The following is a 17,437-nucleotide window of genomic DNA, read 5'->3' on the forward strand; positions in this document are numbered from 1 at the left end:
GGCTAGGGCCTGTTCTCCCAGGAACCCAGCTGGGCAGGATGGGGGCTGTGGCCAGAGGCTGGCCCTCTCCAACCCCCAGAACTCCAGGGTAAGGCTCAGACACTTCCTCCCACAGCCAGGGCCTGGTGCTCGCCTAAAGAAGAACCCCAGAGCAGGCCCAATGTCGGGCCACCCCAGGGGAGCCTTCTAGGGCCTGTTACTGTCAGGTTGCTGTGGAGAGCAGGATCAGGCAGGAGAGATCTGGGCCAGATGGCGGCCCCAGTTGCTGCCGGAGTCTAGTACGGTCACCACGGTAGTGTGGGAGGCTCCTGCCACGGAGAGGCCCCCAGCCCCCAGGGTTCACCTCCCCAGACGCCCACCAGTCCTGTCAGAAGAGATAATGGAGCCCCGAGATGCCCAGTGGGGGGTCTTGGCTTGGGCCAAGAGCTGAGGCTCACGCTGCCGTCCAGTCTGTGTGTCTGTGTGTGTGTGCGCGCGCGTGCATTGTGTGTGTGTATATGAACATGTGTGCATGTGAGTGTGTGCGCACACACGTGTGAGTGTGTGCATGTGTGTGTGTGGTGGGCTGGGGTGGGTGGGGGAGGTGTGCACAGGCAGCTGAGGCAGAGCAGCCTCAGGTATGGGAGGAGGGAAGGGAGTAGAGCAGTGAGAGGAGGGGGTGGGGACACGCCCAGGGAAGGAGCGGGGCTGAGCTGAGGCTCGGGGGCACTGAGGAGCCCCGGCGCCATCTCAGGCTTTCCCTGACTCTCTAACCAGATCCGCCCAGGCTGTGGTTTAAGCTTCCTGACCACCCCTTGGACTCCCATCAGACCTCCTTGCCTTAGGCCGGCAGCTCCAGGAGACAGGGTCCAGTCAGCAGGCTGCCCTGCGGCTCCCTGGTGGCCCAGGAGAGAGTCATCCTGAGGTCCTGGCTTCTAGGAGGCCCAAGCTGCAGCCCGGGTGCCTCCTGGCTCCTCTGGGCTCAGTACCATGTGCCCTGGAGGGCTGGGGGAGGGGACAGCACAGGGCCCCGGCGCCGCTTCCCAGAGTGAAGCAGTGAAGCTGAGTCAGAAGGTAGTCAGAGGGGACCTCCAGGAGGCAGGAAACCAGAGCCAGCCCCTGGAGAAGCCCAGACTCTGCTGGGCAGGAGAGCAGCCTTGCAGAATGCAACGTTGCTGTCTGGGGAGCACAAGTCTGGAGTCCAGCTGGCCAGCTCCTTTCCCCAGGCGGCTGCTTGGAGATGGCCTGGGGAGTCTGGGTGCACTTCACAGGAGACATGAGTTCGGTCCTGTGTTTGCTGCTTATATGCTGGGTGAGACTCAGTGCCCCCTTAGCAAAATTGAAACAAATAAAGCTCTTCCTGGTGGCTCAGATGGTAAAGAAACTGCCTGCAACGCAGGAGACTTGGGTTTGATTCCTGGGTCAGGAAGATCTCTTGAAGGAGAAACGGCACTCCTCCAGTATTCTTGACTGGGAAATCCCATGGACAAAGGAGCCTGGCAGGCTACAGTACATGTGGTCACAGAGCTGGACGTGAGTGAGCGACTGACGCCGCACTGCTAGGAAAGCCGAGCTCACAGGTGATGAGCATGACGTGCGCACAGGCCTGTAAGGCGCCTGTTCCTGTACATGGTCCACAAACGTCAGTGTCCTCCCCTGTTCCCATCTTGGCTGGAAGAGCATGTCCAGGGTCTGACTCCTCAGCACTCTGCTGGTCTCCTGCTCCAGGGTGGGGGAGACACTGGCCCCAGCGAGCTCTTCCTCTTGGTTCAAATGCTACTGAGAGTGCTGGGTCCTGCCAGGCCCTCCCCCACCGCTGCCCCTCCTACCCAAGGACACCCGAGGTGGTCCTGCTGTTTTCTGTCTGATTGGGGTAGAGGGTGTTGATTTGCCCTTGAAATCTGCCCTTGAAATTATCTTTTGCTTTTTGGTCTGACCAAACAAAACTGGGATGTGGGCTACGGATAGAGCAGTTCTTTTGGTTGGGTGGAGGAGGGCAAGGGAGGAGGATGGCACCAAAGATGCACCCTCCGCCCCTAGCCTGTGCCCTTTTCTGAATCTCTGACGTGGTTTCATCATCTGAGGGTGATGCAAGAGGCTGGGAGGCAGACTCCCCTTCTTCCCCTCCCCCAGCATGCGCCTTCCACATCAGGAGCTGCAGCTGGGTCCTCCTCTTGGGCTTGGTCCAGCAGAGGGAGCTGGCTGAAGTGAGGGAGAGGGCAGGCAGCTGGTGAGGGGCCCCGTCAATGGCCCCAGTGTTGGGAGCTGGCAGGCAGGGAGAAGGGGCTGGTCTCAGAGGTGGGAGAGGGACTGGAAAGGCAAATGTGATGTCTTCTCCACCACCGCCCAGCGCGTCAAGGCCTCGGGGTCCCCTGTCCTTTGTACCCAAATGAAGGCAGCCGCCTTCTCCGCCTCCTCCCCTCCCACCACCCCCATCTCCCTCCAGCCTCTACCCAGGTGCCTGGAGCTCGGGCCTCCCTTTGTTCCCTGTCTCCCTGGGGCAGCTCAGGCCTCCCACGCCGACCCTCTGCCCCCACAGCTGCAACTGGCAGAGTGTGAGCAGGGATAAAGGGGTGGGGGGGCTGGGGGTGGGAGTCATCTGTAGGTCATAAAGGTCACTGGAGCCTCCGTGGTCTCCAAGAACGGAGGGGCCGTCTAGGCTAGGAGCCTGGCCAGGAACCAACCCAAAGATGAACTTTAAAACTCTGCAGGGTTGTAGGGACAGGGGATTTTAGTTAGACACTAGCGAGAATCCCCCATCAGTAAAGGTCGGCAAGTTCACCGGAATAAATGAAGAGAGGCTTTCCCGGAGCTTTCAGAACACAATCCTCAGGCGCTGTGGGACGCTCTGCAGGGAAGCGCCGGGCCGGGACACCCGGGTGCTTACCCTCGCTTAGCCACTAACTCCTGCGTGACCTTGGTAGTTCCCCTCCCTGCGCCCGGGCTTCCGCATTTATGGGCGTGGGGGGGGGGTGTGTCCCACCGAGGCCGAGGGTCTGCGGCTCCGGGGCCGAGGCACCGGTGTGATCAGCTCCTGGGGCCGTGTCCCTCCGGAGATCCCAGGAAACCTCTCCAGGCCCCCAGCGAGCTTGTGGACCGGGATCATCGAGGGGTCTCTTTAAAGGCTTCCGCCCCGCCCCTGCTACCAGGTCGGGCCTTCGATTGGCGCAGCGGGCTCGGAGGCGGAGATCGGGGCGGGGCCTGAGCGTCAGGGGCGGGGCCTCCGCCGGGCCGGCCCCCGCCCCCTTTGTTCGCGCGGCGGCAGGAGGCGCGGCGCGGCCCGAGGTGCGCGCGCGGGAGCCGCGCGGTGGGGAGACCTTCGCGCCCCGGCTGTCCACAGGCCCCGCGCCGCCGCCCGATGGCGCGAGGGGGCGCGCGGGCCCGGCCCCGGGGGCCCTCAGCCGGCCGCGGGTGAGCCCTCCGCGGGCCGCCCGCGAGCATGTCACCTCCAGGAGCCGCAACCCCCGCCCGCAGCGCCCGCGCCCCCGCCCTCTGCAGCCGCGGCCGCCGCCGTCGCCCCGGTCATCGGCCCCCAGGCCCCCGCCCCTGATCGACGCGGGCCCCGGCACTGCAGCGCCATGGCCGGCCAGGGGGACTGCTGCGTCAAGGTGGCCGTCAGGTAGGACGGGTGACTGGGGCGCGTGCGCGGAGAGCTCGGCTTTGTCTCGCGTGGGCACAGGGCGGGGGTCCGGGGATCCAGGGGGCGCCGCTCCACGGGCAGCCCGCGCCCGCGGAAGCCCAGCCGGCCGCGCTGGAGGGCGCCACCCGTTGGCCGGGCCCCCGGGGGAGCGGCATCCCCGCGGGCGGCAGGAGGGGCTTTGTTTGGGTGGTGATTTCGGGCCCCTCTCGGGAGCCCTTAATGATCAGAAAATCGAATAAACAAGGAAATCCGGTATTTCACACCCAGCCCGGGCCCGGGAGGGAGCGTCTGTGTGTTTCCTCTTTGCCCCCCTTCCCCCCACGGGCTGCAGTCTCACGCGGGGACACTGGGTGGGGGACATTTCCCCGCATCCACCCAGCCTGCTGATCCTGCGCTCTCCGCACTGCCGGATAGGCAGCACGCCGCCCTGGCCGGCTCCGCAGACAAAGATCGAGGAAGGACGAGTGGAAGGGCTGGGATGGGGCCTTGGCCCGTGGGGAGGGCAGCGGCTCTGGAGAGATCCCTGCCGGCCCTGCCCCTAGAGTGGCTGGGCTGGGGACGGAGCAGGGGTGTCAGGGGTTCTCCTCTCAGAGGGCAGGCGGTGGTGACCCTGATGGCCCATCCTCAGGCCCTCAGACAGAACTGAGCCGGGGGAGGGCCACGTGGACCTGCCCGGGACTCTGAGGGACGTCCGGGCCGAAGCGGGGTAGGCAGAGGACAAGGCACAATGGAGGTGTGCTCTTTGTGTTGGGTGGGGGCGCTCCGCGCCATGTCACCCTCCCTATTCTTGATTTGGGTTTAGCTCTTTGAGACAGTCCGTTGGTGGGAGAGTGCCAGCCTGGGACCCATCACCAACACAGGGAGGAGGGTGGAGAGCATCACCCAGCCCTGTGTGATGAGGGTGCGAGTCTGAGTCTGGGTCTAGCGTGGGTCTGAGAAAGGTCTCTGACTTCCCTGGGTTGTAGGTGACCCAGATTCCAGAATTCCAGGGCAGTCACTCCGAGAAGATTGTGGAAAACACCCCAGGGCAGGTGCTGCTACACACGCCCCAACCCCAGCCACCTGGCTAGCCCTCTGCAGTGGAGAGGGTCCGGGGACCGCTGATCACAGTCTGGAGTGGAGGGAGTGAGAGAGCGTGCCCGCCCCCTGGGCCGCTGGCTGCTCTCGGAGCATCACTGGCACACACTCGCTGGCCTGGATAGCCCGAGACAAAGAGGAGCCCCAAAGATGCCTGGTGGGCTGGCGGGGCGGGGTCTTTGCAGCAGGATCCTATGGGGCTGAGGGGCATGGTGGCAGGGGTGGGGTGGCAATATCAATAAGACAGCTGCCTCGGAGTGGGAGTCTGGGTGCATAGTGAAAGGAGACTGGACCAGGGCTGGGAAGGAGGCTTCCTTTGGACTTCCTCTGGACTCCATCTCACCCGAGAGAGCCAAACCGAGCCCCCTGCCCCACCTCATCAGGGCCCCCAGGCTAGACTGGGGGTGCGGAGGTGTGGCCAAGCCCGTGGCCTTGGCACCCATGCAGCCGGGGAAGAGCTGGTGTTCTCTCCCCACCGCCGCCAGCGGCAGAAGCTCCCCGGGACCCTTCCCACCTGGAGCATCTTGCCCACCCACGCTACCCTCCTGTGACCCGCGTCATCTCTGCCTCCACTGAGACTGCCTGGTGGGGTCTGAGTGTCGCCACTCCTTGCCTCTGCCACTGGCCTGGAGGGAGGGTGGGGGTTGGAACACCTCCAGAGCCAGACCTTCAGGGCCCCCTGGACGGGGAGGGCCCTGCCCAACCCCTCCCCTCCCACTCCGGCCCCAGTGCACACGCCAGACTGGGCTGGGCAGCTGGCCGTGGAGGGCAGACAATGCCTGGACAGAGCCCAGCTTATAATCAGAGTTGAGGACGGGACTGGACGAGGACGGGACTGGACTAGGACCGAGGCTGGGAGGGGGAGCAGAGGGCGCCACTGGGGGCTGCAGGGAGACTTCTCCGTTCTTTGGGGGTCCCCTTCAACCCCCACCCCAAGCCCACCCTCGGAAATCTCTGGTCCCGCTGAAGGACTGGGTGGCGGGCTGGAGCAGTGGGAAGAGCCGAGGATCTGGAACTGCCAGGGGCCTAGCCTGGTTGCCCTTTCTCATATCTAACTGGGTCCCCGTGAGAATGCCTTATGGCAAGTCCAGGGTCCAACTCTTGAGACAGGGAGGCCAGGAACGGGGCAGACATGGTCTGACGTGTGTGTGTGTTTGTGTGTGTAAGGGTCCAGGGGCCACTAGATTAGGTAAGAAGTGCCAGGCCTGGGGCTCTTGGCACTGTAATCTCCGGATAAGGATCAAAGCTGGCTTGTCTGCAGAGCTGCAGGGAAGGCCATGGAAGGGTCAGACCAGAGGGGGCAGCTTTCAGGACCCGGAGCTGTGGGTAAAGGAAGGTCTAGATGTGAGCAGAACCCCAACCCCCTGCCCCCAGCCCCAGGCCACCCTGGAAGCTGGCACTCTGCCCCTTAACTCTGCACCGAGACTCCCAGGCCAGTCCCTCCAGCCTCCCCTGTGATCCATTTATCCTTTAATCCCCTTGTCCGATAAGGACTCTCAGCTCTGAGGCTGGCTAAGGCCAGTCTCTACCTGGGAGGGGGGTGATGGGGAGAGCAGACCTGCTCCAGGTTGCAGAAATGCAGGCCTAACTGGTCGGGGGAGAAGGGGAAGGGGTGGCTATTAAGAAATGCTGGTTGGCAAAGTTGAGATTGGGGAAGGAAGCCGAGTCACGGGGTGCATTTATTTAAGACCCTTCTAAGCCCCCAGCTCTGAGCCCCCAGCACAAGGGGAGGCCTGACCGCCCCAGCCTCTTATCCTTGCCTGGTATCCTTAAGCTCTGTCCTTAAGTCTGCTGGGGTGGGGCTGGGGGTTCCCTGGGCATCCATCCCTGGACACTGCAGGGTCAGACCTGGGCTGGAACGGGGCTGGGGATGCCAGCCAGGCGCCCAGGGACACCTGCTCTGTCCTCAGGTTCTTTAGCTGCAGTTATTCCCCTGGTTCTAAGCTCCTATGAAGTCTTAGTCATTGTCTGTCTAAAATTTTGAATCAAGAGAATTGGTGGCTTGGGACAAAGATAAGACAGAAAACACTGAGTGGGGTGGGGAGGCGGTGTCTTCAGCGTCTCCCCCCCACCCCCTCCCCCAGCAGAGTCCAAGGCCCCTGCTGATGGTTCCCAAACCCGGGAAAACGGCCCAGGCAGGGCCCCCCGCGGGGGTGGAGCCCCTAGCGTCTTGGTGGCGGTCTCCTGCTGCAGAAACAGGGCTCTGTCATCGCCAGGAAGTGCAGTGTAGTAACCGCAGGCCCCGGAAGCATGCCCCCACCCTCTGCCCGAGCCAGCCCGCCTGATTGGCTGTCAGCTTTTGAAGACCGCGCCTGGGTGGGGGGGGGCAGGGGCTGAGGAAGTGACAGAAGTGACATGTGCCTGGCGCCCTCCTTCCCACAGCGGCTCCGGGGACAGAGGGCTGGGCTGGGGCCCCGTTTCTGTTTCTCCTTCTGGGCCTCAGTTTTTCCTCCCTGTACAATGGGATCAGTGGGCTGTTCTGGCATGTCCTTTTGTGAAGAGCAGTGTTCTGGGTGCAGTGGAAGGTGGACAGTCCTTAGAGGCTGATTCTGGAGGAGCTGAGTGTGAAGAAAATGTGAACAGAAATAAGCACTTGCTGAAAGCGTGCCTCGGAGGTGTCTCACTAGGTTAAGCCTCAGTGACTGTTAGGTGAAAAGAATTCACCTGGAGCTCTGGGACCGGTTGGTGACGGACCGTAGGCAGCAGGCAGTGGAGAAAGCACTGGGCTGGGAGGCCTGGGCGCGGTCACTCCTGCCCACTAGCTGAGCGCCAGGCATCGTGTCTTCTCATCCCACGCAGGCCCGCGGGAGCCAGGTGCCACCCCACCGTGGAGACAGGCACAGGCTCACCGCAGTAAACACAGGCCTCTGACCGTGAGCCCAGGGCAGCCGCCCTCCCGAGGCCCTGCTCCATGCAGCCTGCTCCAGCCGCTAACTGGCGCTTTGCTGGCGTCCCCACGCCTCCGTTTGCTCTGATGCTTCGGGCAGGTCGAGGCGGTGACCGTGAATGTGGGAAGGCGTGCAGGGAGGCACTCAGGGCTGGGCACAAGCCGCCTGTCCACGCGCCCCTGGATGTGGGGCTCTCTGCCCGCCCCCACTGGTGGGAGCCGCCCTCCTGCCTTTCCTGAGCTCCACGCAGCTGCCCCTGGACGCTGCTTTCCTGCCCGAGGGCCACCTTGCCGCCCTGTAGGGCAGCTCCCTGACAGCCACGTCTCTGCCTGTATCCTCGCGGGCCCCCTCCAACTTGGGCCCCTCTATCGCTTGATTCACCCTCTAGACGAGCAGCCCCCTAGGAGGAATGGGGGCCCTGAGAGGCTACGGGCTGGGGAGGGGAGGCAGCCTCCCTGCTGGGCCGGGGACTGGGCTGGGCTGGCGGCCTGGGCCCGGGGCTGCTCCTCCGTCCCGGTGGGTGGGCGGTGGAGCGTGGTGGGCGTTTGTGGGGCCTGTGGCAGGTGCCCTGTCCCCAGGGGCACCCCTGCCCTACCCTCGCTACTCTAGGTGTGGAAGAGACGCAGGCCCGTGGTTCACCATCCCCGGACCCCCAGACACCCAAGCCCCTGTCCCTCCTCTGTGTGGGGTAGAAGCCCACCGTTCCTGGGGTCGAGCCAGGAAGGGGCCCTGGGGACCCGGGTCGGGGGCTGGCGGGAGCACAGGCCGACACCTGTTGCTGTGCATTCCCCAGCAGGCGAGCGTCCCCAGGGCCCAGTCCCTGCCGAGCGGCCCTCCCAGACCCAGATGCCAGCACAGCTCGGGGCTCTGCAGCGTCTCCCGGGAGGTCATGGGAAACCCTTGCCAGATGCCCCAGGATGGGGTGGGGGTGGGGCAGGCCAGCCGGCGGGGCTGGGGCGCAGCTGTGCCAGCTTCCCTGGGCTGGGGACACCCCCTCCCAGGCCCCAAAGCTGGGCCTGCAGGGTGGGCCTCGGAGGGGGCAGTGGGCAGTTCAGGACAGGGACCCAGGAGCTGGGAGCTCACAGGGCTCCCCACACCGCAGCTCTGCAGCTGAGAGGGGCAGCACCCCACGCTGGACCCCACCCCCGCCCCTCCTCGAACCGACCCTCCAGCTCCTCCCTGCTTGCCTCCTCCTCCAGGCCTCCTTCAGCCTTTCTGGGGTAGCGGGCCCAGCTGAGACCCCGATGCCTTGGGGTTGTGGATGAGACACCCCACGCCCTCCCCCACTGGACGGCCCGCCGGGGCATTCCGCAGAAGTCAGTGGCCAGGACCCTGGGACAAACCGAGAGAGCGAGAGGCGGAGGACATCCCCAGGAGGGAGGGCGTCAGAGCCCTGAACCCCAGGCTTCCTGTGGGTCCCCTTGAGTGTCTGCGGCCCTCCCTGGGCTCCTGGGAACACGTGCAGGGGCAGAAATCAGGCAGAGGGGGCTGCAGACCCCTTTCCCCAGGCCTGGCCTCGTAAACTCATGTCCTTTGACCCCGCCGTACAGAGCCTTCTTGTTTGGGGGTTCAGGCCAGTGTTTTCCTTGAGGCAGCCTCAGGAGGACTGGGCTGGGGGAGGGCCTGGGAGCTCACAGGGCTCCCCACACCGCAGCTCTGCAGCTGAGAGGGGCAGCACCCCACGCTGGACCTGCCACCCTGCTTCAGGGCGGACTGCCCCCGCACTCCCCACAGGTCGGGCCAAGTCAGCTGAAGCCCCAGGGTGTCTGGGAGCCAGACTCCCGTGAGACAGCAGGGATTTCGATTCCAGCCGACTTCCTGGAGCTGGCAGGCTGCCCAGGAAGGGGTGGGGGAGGAGGAGAGGATGCCCAAGGACGTGGGTGCACACCTCCTCCCTCTGCCTGGGAAGCGACGCCGTGCTCTTGCGAGGCAGCAGCCTCCTGGGTCCCTGGCCCCCGCTTCCCCTGCCCCGGCCTCGGCTGTCTTCACTGTGCATGTGAAAACACTTCCCAGCAGACGGCTCTGGCCCTGTGGCAGCTGTCGGCAGGATCGTCTTTCCCCGGCCCACCTCTCTCCGGGCCGGGGCTGCTTAGAGGGTGCAGCAGGCCGGGCCACGGTCAGGCTGGGTTTGGATTTCAGCTCCACCATTAGGAGAGCGTGACTCCGGGCTTGTTCACATTCTCCCTTCTGAGCCTCAGGAAGGAGGCAGTCCTTACACGCGACATGTGTCCCTGAACGTAAAGGCGCTCCATGCATCGGCTCTCAAAAGATACCGCGTCCGGTCCTAACAGAGGCGGCTCGGGCAGCGTCAGCAACCGTGACTCCAGGGGAGGACGGCTGCAGACCCCCTTCCCTTCTGAGGGCTCCGCAGCCTCTGCAGGCAGGAGGCTCTCGCTGCTAGCCCGTCTGAATCCCTCGAGCTGTGGCTGAGATCCCCTCTGGTCTGGTTCCTTCAGTAACGGGACCAAGCTGGCCCCTGGCAGGTCACGGCATGGCTGAGTGCCTCGCTGTGCCAGGCAGACAGGGGTCCTGTGGCTCCTCTCTGTCCCCACCACACACCTCCACATTGGAGGTTGTGAGAGCCCAGCACCAGACAGAGCCAGGTGTGGCATGAGGAGGGGGTCACAGGATCTGGGTAGCTGAGGGGGCAGCCCACCCCAGGACGGGGTGCTGGGCGTTCTCACCTTTCCAGGCGCCCAGGCCCCCGGGCTCCTATTCAGGGTTCCAGAAAGACGGTAGGGTGTCCGAGAGGGGCTCACACCCCTGGGCTGTTTCTGAAGGGACTGGTTACGAGGTGATCTTGGCCGTCGGAAGGGGATGCGGTTCTTCTCAAGGCCCTGGACGTGGGGCCTGCAAGGGTGTCTTCCAGCCTGGAAGACCCCAGAGTGACAACTCGCCTGCAGGCTGGTTCTCCCGGGTCCTCCTGCTCTGACCCTTCAGTCCATGACCAGGAAAGATGGGCCTCCTAGAAGACCTAGCTACTGATTAGCTCTGTGACCCTGAGCTGAGTTAATATCTCTTTGAGCCCTCTTTGTAAATTGTGGGGGGACCTCCTCCGTAGAACGTGTGCAAAGTGTGGCAGGTTCTCTCACCCAGATCGTGTGCAAAGTTTGGTAGGTACCATGACCAGTGACCAGCAAAGAGGCATGTTGCTCCTTACGTGCGGGGTTATTACTCCTGAGGAATTGAGTCCACGAGGTTCCAGGTACCAGCAAAAAGGGATGTCAGGAATCACAGAGCACACACCATAACTGTAAGAATTTTCTAGGATTCTGGAGCAGTTCTTAGTTATTTTAATATCACAGCCTGAGCCTGGCAGGCGACAGTCAATGGGGTCGCAAGAGTGGGACACGACTTAGCAACTAAACCACGACCTCTTGGAGAAAAGGAAGATATGGGAGCCTGGGATAAAGACCCGGGGGCGGGTCGGTTAGGGACCTATGGAGGGGCTGGATCCGGCTAACCGGGCGGGTAGGGGTTCACCTGGAGCCGGCCACACCCACGCGCCCTGCCCTAGCCCCCCGGCGGCGGCGGGGCGGAGCCCTGCGGGGTGGTTGGCGTGCGGCGTCACCGAGGCCGGTCGGGAGCGGGGCGCCGCTGGCCAGGCTTTGGGGGAGGGACCCTCCCGCCTTGGCAGGCGCAGCGTCCCCGGGCCTGCCTCCTCGCTGGCTCCGCCGTCCTCCGCTTCCGCCCTGTCCTGGCTCCGGAAGAGCCGGGGAAGTGCTGAGCTCAGCGCTTCTCGCAGCCCCGGGCTCGGGCTCGCCGCCTTTGTGTCCCGCCTGGGGGGACACGAGCCGCTGTGGGGTGCGGCCCTGGCGCCCGCCGCCCTCCGCCCCGAGTGTACAGACGGCTCTTAGAATCCCCAGCCCCGGCGCCCTAGCGCCGCTCGGCAGTGCGCGAAGGCGGCCCCGCGGGCCCGGGCTGGACCCCTCCGCGGGAGAGCCCGGGCCTTCTCTGAGCCCCTCCCGGCCCTCTGCGCGTTGCCAAGTGGCAGATAGACCGGGCTCTGTTCGGGAGGTTCCGGGCCTTTCTCAGTGGGGCCCTGCGCCTCCCTACCCCTGCAGGGCCGGGAGAAGGGATGGGGAGGTTGCGGGAGGGGGGGTGAGGCGGGGGTCTCTGCTCAGAAGTGACCCCCCCGCCGTGGGGTCCACAAAATGCCTTTTGGGCTTGACAGAAACAGACAGCACAGTTTGCCAGTCTGAGTTTCCGAATAGTGCAGTAAACCATAATTTACCGTGATCACGGAGTTTTTCCATTCCCCCTTAAATTTTGCATCTGAGGCGAGAATACCTCACTCGCCTCACCCTGGCTCAAGGTGGGGCCCACAGCGCCCTGCGCCCCTGGTTCTCTTGGAAGATCCTGGAGCCTGGTTCCCACCGCTGCCCGCCCTCCCGCGCCCCTAGGGAGGAACAGCGCTGGCAGGGGTGCCGTCCTGCCACCCTGCATAGCCGGAAGCTGTCTCCTTCCTTCATCTGGGGCTCCAGGGCCGCCAGCAGAAGTGACCTCGCCCGGGGCGGGACCAGGCTGGTCAGGAGCTGCCACAGGCGAGGGCTGCCGAGTTCCTAGAAAGCTGAAACTGCGAAGAGATGTCCGGATGATGCAGGGAGCAGGGGTGGCCGACCCACTGGAGGGCGGGGCAGGCGCTTGCCAAGGGCCTGTCTTTGTCTCCTGGACTCGGTTTGGGTTCAGAGTCTCCCCCGGGGCAGGGTATGGTGGGAAGGAGCCCAGGGCGACTGCGCCCACTGGACTGGGGCCCCTGAAAGCCCAGCGCTCGGGTCCAGCCTGCCGGACCTGTGTCGGCTGTGGCGGGCCGCCCCCGCCCAGCTGCCCCCTGCTCCCTTGGTGGTGCTGGGCAGGGAGTTTATACGTCCGTCTGGGCGCTGAGTGTCCCAGGCAGCTGGAGAAGTGGAGAAGCCGCAGGCTTCGGACTCCCGACTTGCCTGTACCGACTGGGACTCAGCCTCAGCTTCCCTCTCTGGACAGTGGGTTGAGGTTGCTAGTGCATCACCTCCCTTGAGTGAGATGGCCTGAGGCACCCGGCCCAGGGCCGGTGCATGGAAGCACCCATGTCCAGCTACTGGTTCAAGGCCCGTTCCTGGGACGGACACTCCCCCGCACCCCGTCCGGGTTGGTGGCCTTGGGAGTTAGTGACTCATCCTGGGCTCATGTCCTCTGGCTCCCAGCTGGTGCCCCATTCTCTGGATGGTAGTACTCACCCATCCACCCCTGCCAAGGACACTGGTGCCTAGGATGGGCCAGCGTGGGGCTGGCTGGCTCTCTGACCCCAGAGGACCCCACACCAAAGTGTGCTGGACCGGGGAAGGTCCCAGGGTGAATGCCTGCTGACCTTGCAATGCCTGGACCCTCAAACCCTGGAGCCCCCTCCTCTAGGCCCTGCCTCCTGATGTCCTTCCGGCCGCCCTCCTGGGCTGGGGGCCTGGTGGGCAGAGCAAAAGCCGGCTTCTTGCTGATGGGATCCACCAGGCAAGGCAACGGCTCCCCCTCCGTGGCTCCTCCTGTCTCCAGGGACCCTGATTTGATTTCCTCCAATCACCAATATTGCCGTCTGCCTGTGGTAATTAAATGGTATTTGAACCGGATCCAGAAATCCCATCACAAGCAACCCGCATGGCAGGGAGCTGGTGCTGGCCAGCAAAGCTGGAGAGGCTTCAGAGATGGCCGGGTCCCCCTGGGAGCCCTGGACACCCTGGGCCCCCGGGCCTGGGCTCCTGGGCCCTGCCCGGTGCCCTTTGAGGTTGCTGCCCGCCTGCCCCCGGGCACCCTGGGCCCCTGGGCCTGGGCTCCTGGTCCCTGCCCGGTGCCCTGTGAGGTTGCTACCCGCCTTCCCCTGGGCACGCTGGGCCCTGCCCCTCAGCTGCACAAAGCATAGGAACAAGGGAAGAGTGGAGCTCACCCTGCCCAGGCTCGGACCCTGCCGCCCCTGGCGCCTGCCCCTGGCCGGCACCGTCTGTTTCCTTGTCTGCCATGGGGACTGAAGTGTCCCACTCGGGCGTGGTTGTGTGTGTCGGCTGCTGCCACCAGCGGTCCAGGTGGGAGTGCCATGGCCCGGGCATCTTACTGACGGATCCAGGGTCTGGTGTGTAGGTCCAGAAAGGGTGGGGGGGATTCCCGGTGCCCCTCCCAGCCAGAAGCTGGTCTGGGGGAGACGGGAGTTGGGCTCTCACTTCAGCCTGGCCTGCCGCAGCTGGATGGGGCAGGGAGGGGGGTGGTAACCTCCGTGGGTGTCCTGCCCCTGCAGCCTCAGTGGTGTAAGGACCGGTCCTGGAGAAAGGCCAGGCCACCACCCCGCCCCCAGCCTCTTATTCCCCTCACAGGCGAACGCAAGCCGCAAGCTCGGGGGCTTCTCACTGGGCTCTGAGGGGCCTTGGGGCTGGGCAGCCTGAGGCTGAGACAGGATGGCCCTTGGGGGCCGGCTCTGAGGGGTCGGGGGCGCCCTGGGCCAGCCCTCACACGCTTTCTTCTCTCTGTAAATGTTGGCTTAGGACGGGGTGCTGACAAGCAGCTCATTGTGAGAGCCTGGCTGAGGGGCTGGCTGGCTGTGTGAGCCCATGGGCACCCCCCACCCAGAGACTCAGGCATTGGGAGGCGCTCTCTGCCAGTCCGTGCACATGCTCACTGGCTCACTCTCGGTTGCCATGGGGACCTCCTCCAGCAGCAGCTGTTTGCAAGAGGGGCAGGGGCAGGAGAAGGAGACGGCCCTGCCCACTGTCCACGCTGCGCCCCACTTCACCCTGGGGCCCCTCCTTTTCCTCTGTGCCGAGGAGCCCCCAGGGCCTGATACAGGGCCCCTCCTGTGGCAGCTGCCCCTGCTGGAGGTCCCTGCCCTCTGACTTTTGCCTCGACTCGCTCTGCAGGGTCCTGCCTGGTCCAGCCCTCTTGGCTTCCAGAAGGGAACCCGAGCTTGCACCTGAGACTGTTCCCCTGGCATCTGGGTTGGGCCTTCCTGAGCAGGGGTACCCTCTGCAGCCCCTGCAGGCCTGGGCAGAGGCACTGGTCTCCTCCGGAATGTGGCCCCCCCGGGGGGCAGCCAGGACTGGCCCTTCCTTCCCTCGCGGGTCCTGGGCTTTGCCTCTCAGGAGGGGCCGACTGTCTTCTCCCACCCCTTTCTCTACGGGACACGGCCCTTGGGGCTCCGTAACCAGTCAGGAACATGTGCTTTGGTGTCTGTGAGACCTGTCACATTCTGTTGTTGCCCAGTCTTGGGAAAGTCAAACTCTCCCAGCCTCTGTTTTCTCAGTAAAAATCCAGCAAATAATACATACCTCGCAGGTTTATGGTAAAGAATACGTGAATTCATGTTAGGTAAAATACCTTTAACGCAGATTCAATTCCTAGGGTGCTCATGAAATGTTAGCAGCTGCTGGACTTCCTTATGGTCCGGTGTTAGGACTCCGCCCGCCAATGCGGGGGACACGGTTCGATCCGTGCTCTGGTGAGATTCCACATGCCACGGGGCAACTGAGCCCACGGCGTCACAGCTGTGGCGCCCTCGAGCCCCAACTACTGAGCCCATGGGCTGCAGTCCTGAAGCCCTCGCCCCCAGAGCCCGTGCAATGAGAAGCCCGGGCTCCGCATCTAGGGAAAGCCCATGTGCAGCTATGAAGACCCAGTGCAGCCAATATGCGTGCATACATAAATAAAAATGCCCGCAGCTGCTGCTTTGAGCAGTGTTGATATTATCATCAGGAGAAGGCAAAGGCAGCCCATCACTGTTATTGTTTGGGAGGTCTCACACAGCTGCCCCCATGCTATGCTTCCTTCCTTCTCCCACTCGTGGGAGAGGAGGGGCCTGGGGGCGGACACTGGCCAGTCGGACGGGCAGGAGAGTGGCTGCGGGTCACCCCTAGCCAGTCTGACCCAGGACTCCCTCCCACCCCTCCGCCCCGGGCAGGATCCGGCCCCAGCTGTCAAAAGAGAAGATTGAGGGCTGCCACATCTGCACGTCGGTCACTCCTGGGGAGCCCCAGGTCCTCCTGGGGAAGGACAAGGCCTTCACCTATGACTTTGTCTTCGACCTGGACACCTGGCAGGAGCAGATCTACTCCACGTGCGTCAGCAAGCTCGTGGAGGGCTGCTTCGAGGGTTACAATGCCACGGTGCTGGCCTACGGGCAGGTGAGCTTCTCCGCCTGTGGTCACCTGGGCCCCGGCCCCCATCTGAGGGCAGAATGCTGGCCGCGGGGTAGCTGGGATGCAGCTGGGGTCTTGTCTGTGGTCCGGGGTGGCTGGGGCGCTGCTGGCTGAGACTTGGGATCGGCTGGCGGGGACAGGCTGGGAGGGTCCCGGGCTCGCCGCCCCGCCCCCCAGGGTCCTGGGTAACGCCCTCCTCCCAACTTTGCCGACACAGACGGGGGCAGGGAAGACGTACACCATGGGCACCGGCTTCGACGTGGCCACGGCGGAGGAAGAGCAGGGCATCATCCCGCGGGCCATCGCCCACCTCTTTGGGGGCATCGCAGAGCGCAAACAGCGGGCACAGGAGCAGGGCGTGGCCGGGCCCGAGTTCAAAGTCAGCGCTCAGTTCCTGGAGGTCCGTGGCCTTGCGGGGGTGAGGGGGTGGTGCGGCAGGACTCGGGGGCCAGGCTCCCTGCGGGGTGGCAGAGGAGGCGCCGCAGGGATGAGGTCCCTGCTGTGGAGGGCGTCCCCCAGCTCCGCGGCGCTGGAGGCCCACCGGGCAGGACCCTGACGGGGCTCGAGGCTGGGAGAACCCGAAGGATCCCTGCAAACCCAGGTGGATTACAGCCTGCCCTCTGGTGGGCGCAGTGGGACCCAGTCCTGGGGCCCTAGGGTGACCAGGACACCCAGGCCGGGCTCATAGTGAGAACTCTGGCTCTCACCCTTCCTGGCCTCCGCTGGGCCCTCCCGTCCCTTTCTGGCTGAGGTCCTTCCTGACCCTGGGAGTCTTCTCTGACCCCAGGGCATGAGGGTTCACCAGAGGGGGCCTTTCTAGCCTCTGGTCTTGCCTCTCTCTGGGTGGAGGTCAGGGTGCTGAGCCCCAGGGAGGCAGCTAGCGGCTCTGGGGCTGGGGAGGGCCCCCCGGCCTCCCATGAGACCTCTCAGAAGCGTCTCCAGGAGGGCCGTCGGCTCGGAACTTCTTATGAGGCCCGGCGTGACCAGGCTCCTGCTCTCGGCCGCCTGGCCCAGGCAGCGTCAGCCCCAGGGGTCCCGGCCGTGCTCAGGGTGTGCTCGGAGGGAAGGGTGTGGCCCCAGCCTTCCCTAGGTCTCCCTACCCACTGCTCCCTGCTCCCTCCTGGGCACGTGTGCACCACTGTCCCCTTAGGGGGCTGTGCTGTAGGCTTGGAAGTTGCTCTTTGTCCTTTGGGACTCTTGCTTTTGATAGACAGTCTGCCTTTGTGTGTGTGTGTACATGTTATGTGCGTAAGTCTATGTGTCTGTGCGTGTGTATGTCTAGATATGTATAAGTATCTGTATGTATATGTGTGCAGGCATGTGTATGTGTGTGTCTCTGTATACATACATATGGATGGATGGATGTGTTCCATCCCCCGGTCAAGAAGATCCCCTGGAGGAAGAAATGGCAACCCACTCCAGTATTCTTGCCTGGAGAATCCCATGGGCAGAGGAGCCTGGTGACTATGGTCCGTGCAGCTACAGAGTCAGGCACAGCTGAGCGGCTGAGCGAACACTCACTGTATAGGTCTCTACGTGTGTCTGTGTATATCTGTGTGTTTGTGTATACCCATATGTGTATTTGTGTGTGCATGTGTGTATCTGTGTTTGTGTATTGCATATGTGTATTTGTATGTGTGCACGCATGTGTATATCTGTTTGTGTACACGCATATGTGTGTTTGTGTGTGTGTGTGTATATCT

The 17,437-nt window shown here is 63.9% G+C and overlaps 1 protein-coding gene across 2 annotated transcripts in view; it reads left to right on the top strand.

The window, feature by feature from the left end:
- Window positions 1-3,522: 3,522 nt before the first annotated feature.
- KIF21B (kinesin family member 21B) overlaps window positions 3,523-17,437 on the top strand; it is a 42,573-nt gene continuing 28,658 nt past the window's right edge. For both annotated transcript variants that reach the window (XM_040263225.1, XM_040263226.1), the window contains exons 1-3: window positions 3,523-3,598; window positions 15,497-15,719; window positions 15,952-16,134. In XM_040263225.1, the coding sequence (XP_040119159.1) occupies window positions 3,558-3,598; window positions 15,497-15,719; window positions 15,952-16,134 (447 nt within the window). In that variant the 5' untranslated portion in view covers window positions 3,523-3,557. The remainder of the gene's footprint in view (window positions 3,599-15,496; window positions 15,720-15,951; window positions 16,135-17,437) is intronic.

This window comes from Oryx dammah, unplaced genomic scaffold (assembly GCF_014754425.2).
Source record: "Oryx dammah isolate SB20612 unplaced genomic scaffold, SCBI_Odam_1.1 HiC_scaffold_21, whole genome shotgun sequence".
Classification (NCBI taxonomy): Eukaryota; Metazoa; Chordata; class Mammalia; order Artiodactyla; family Bovidae; genus Oryx; species Oryx dammah.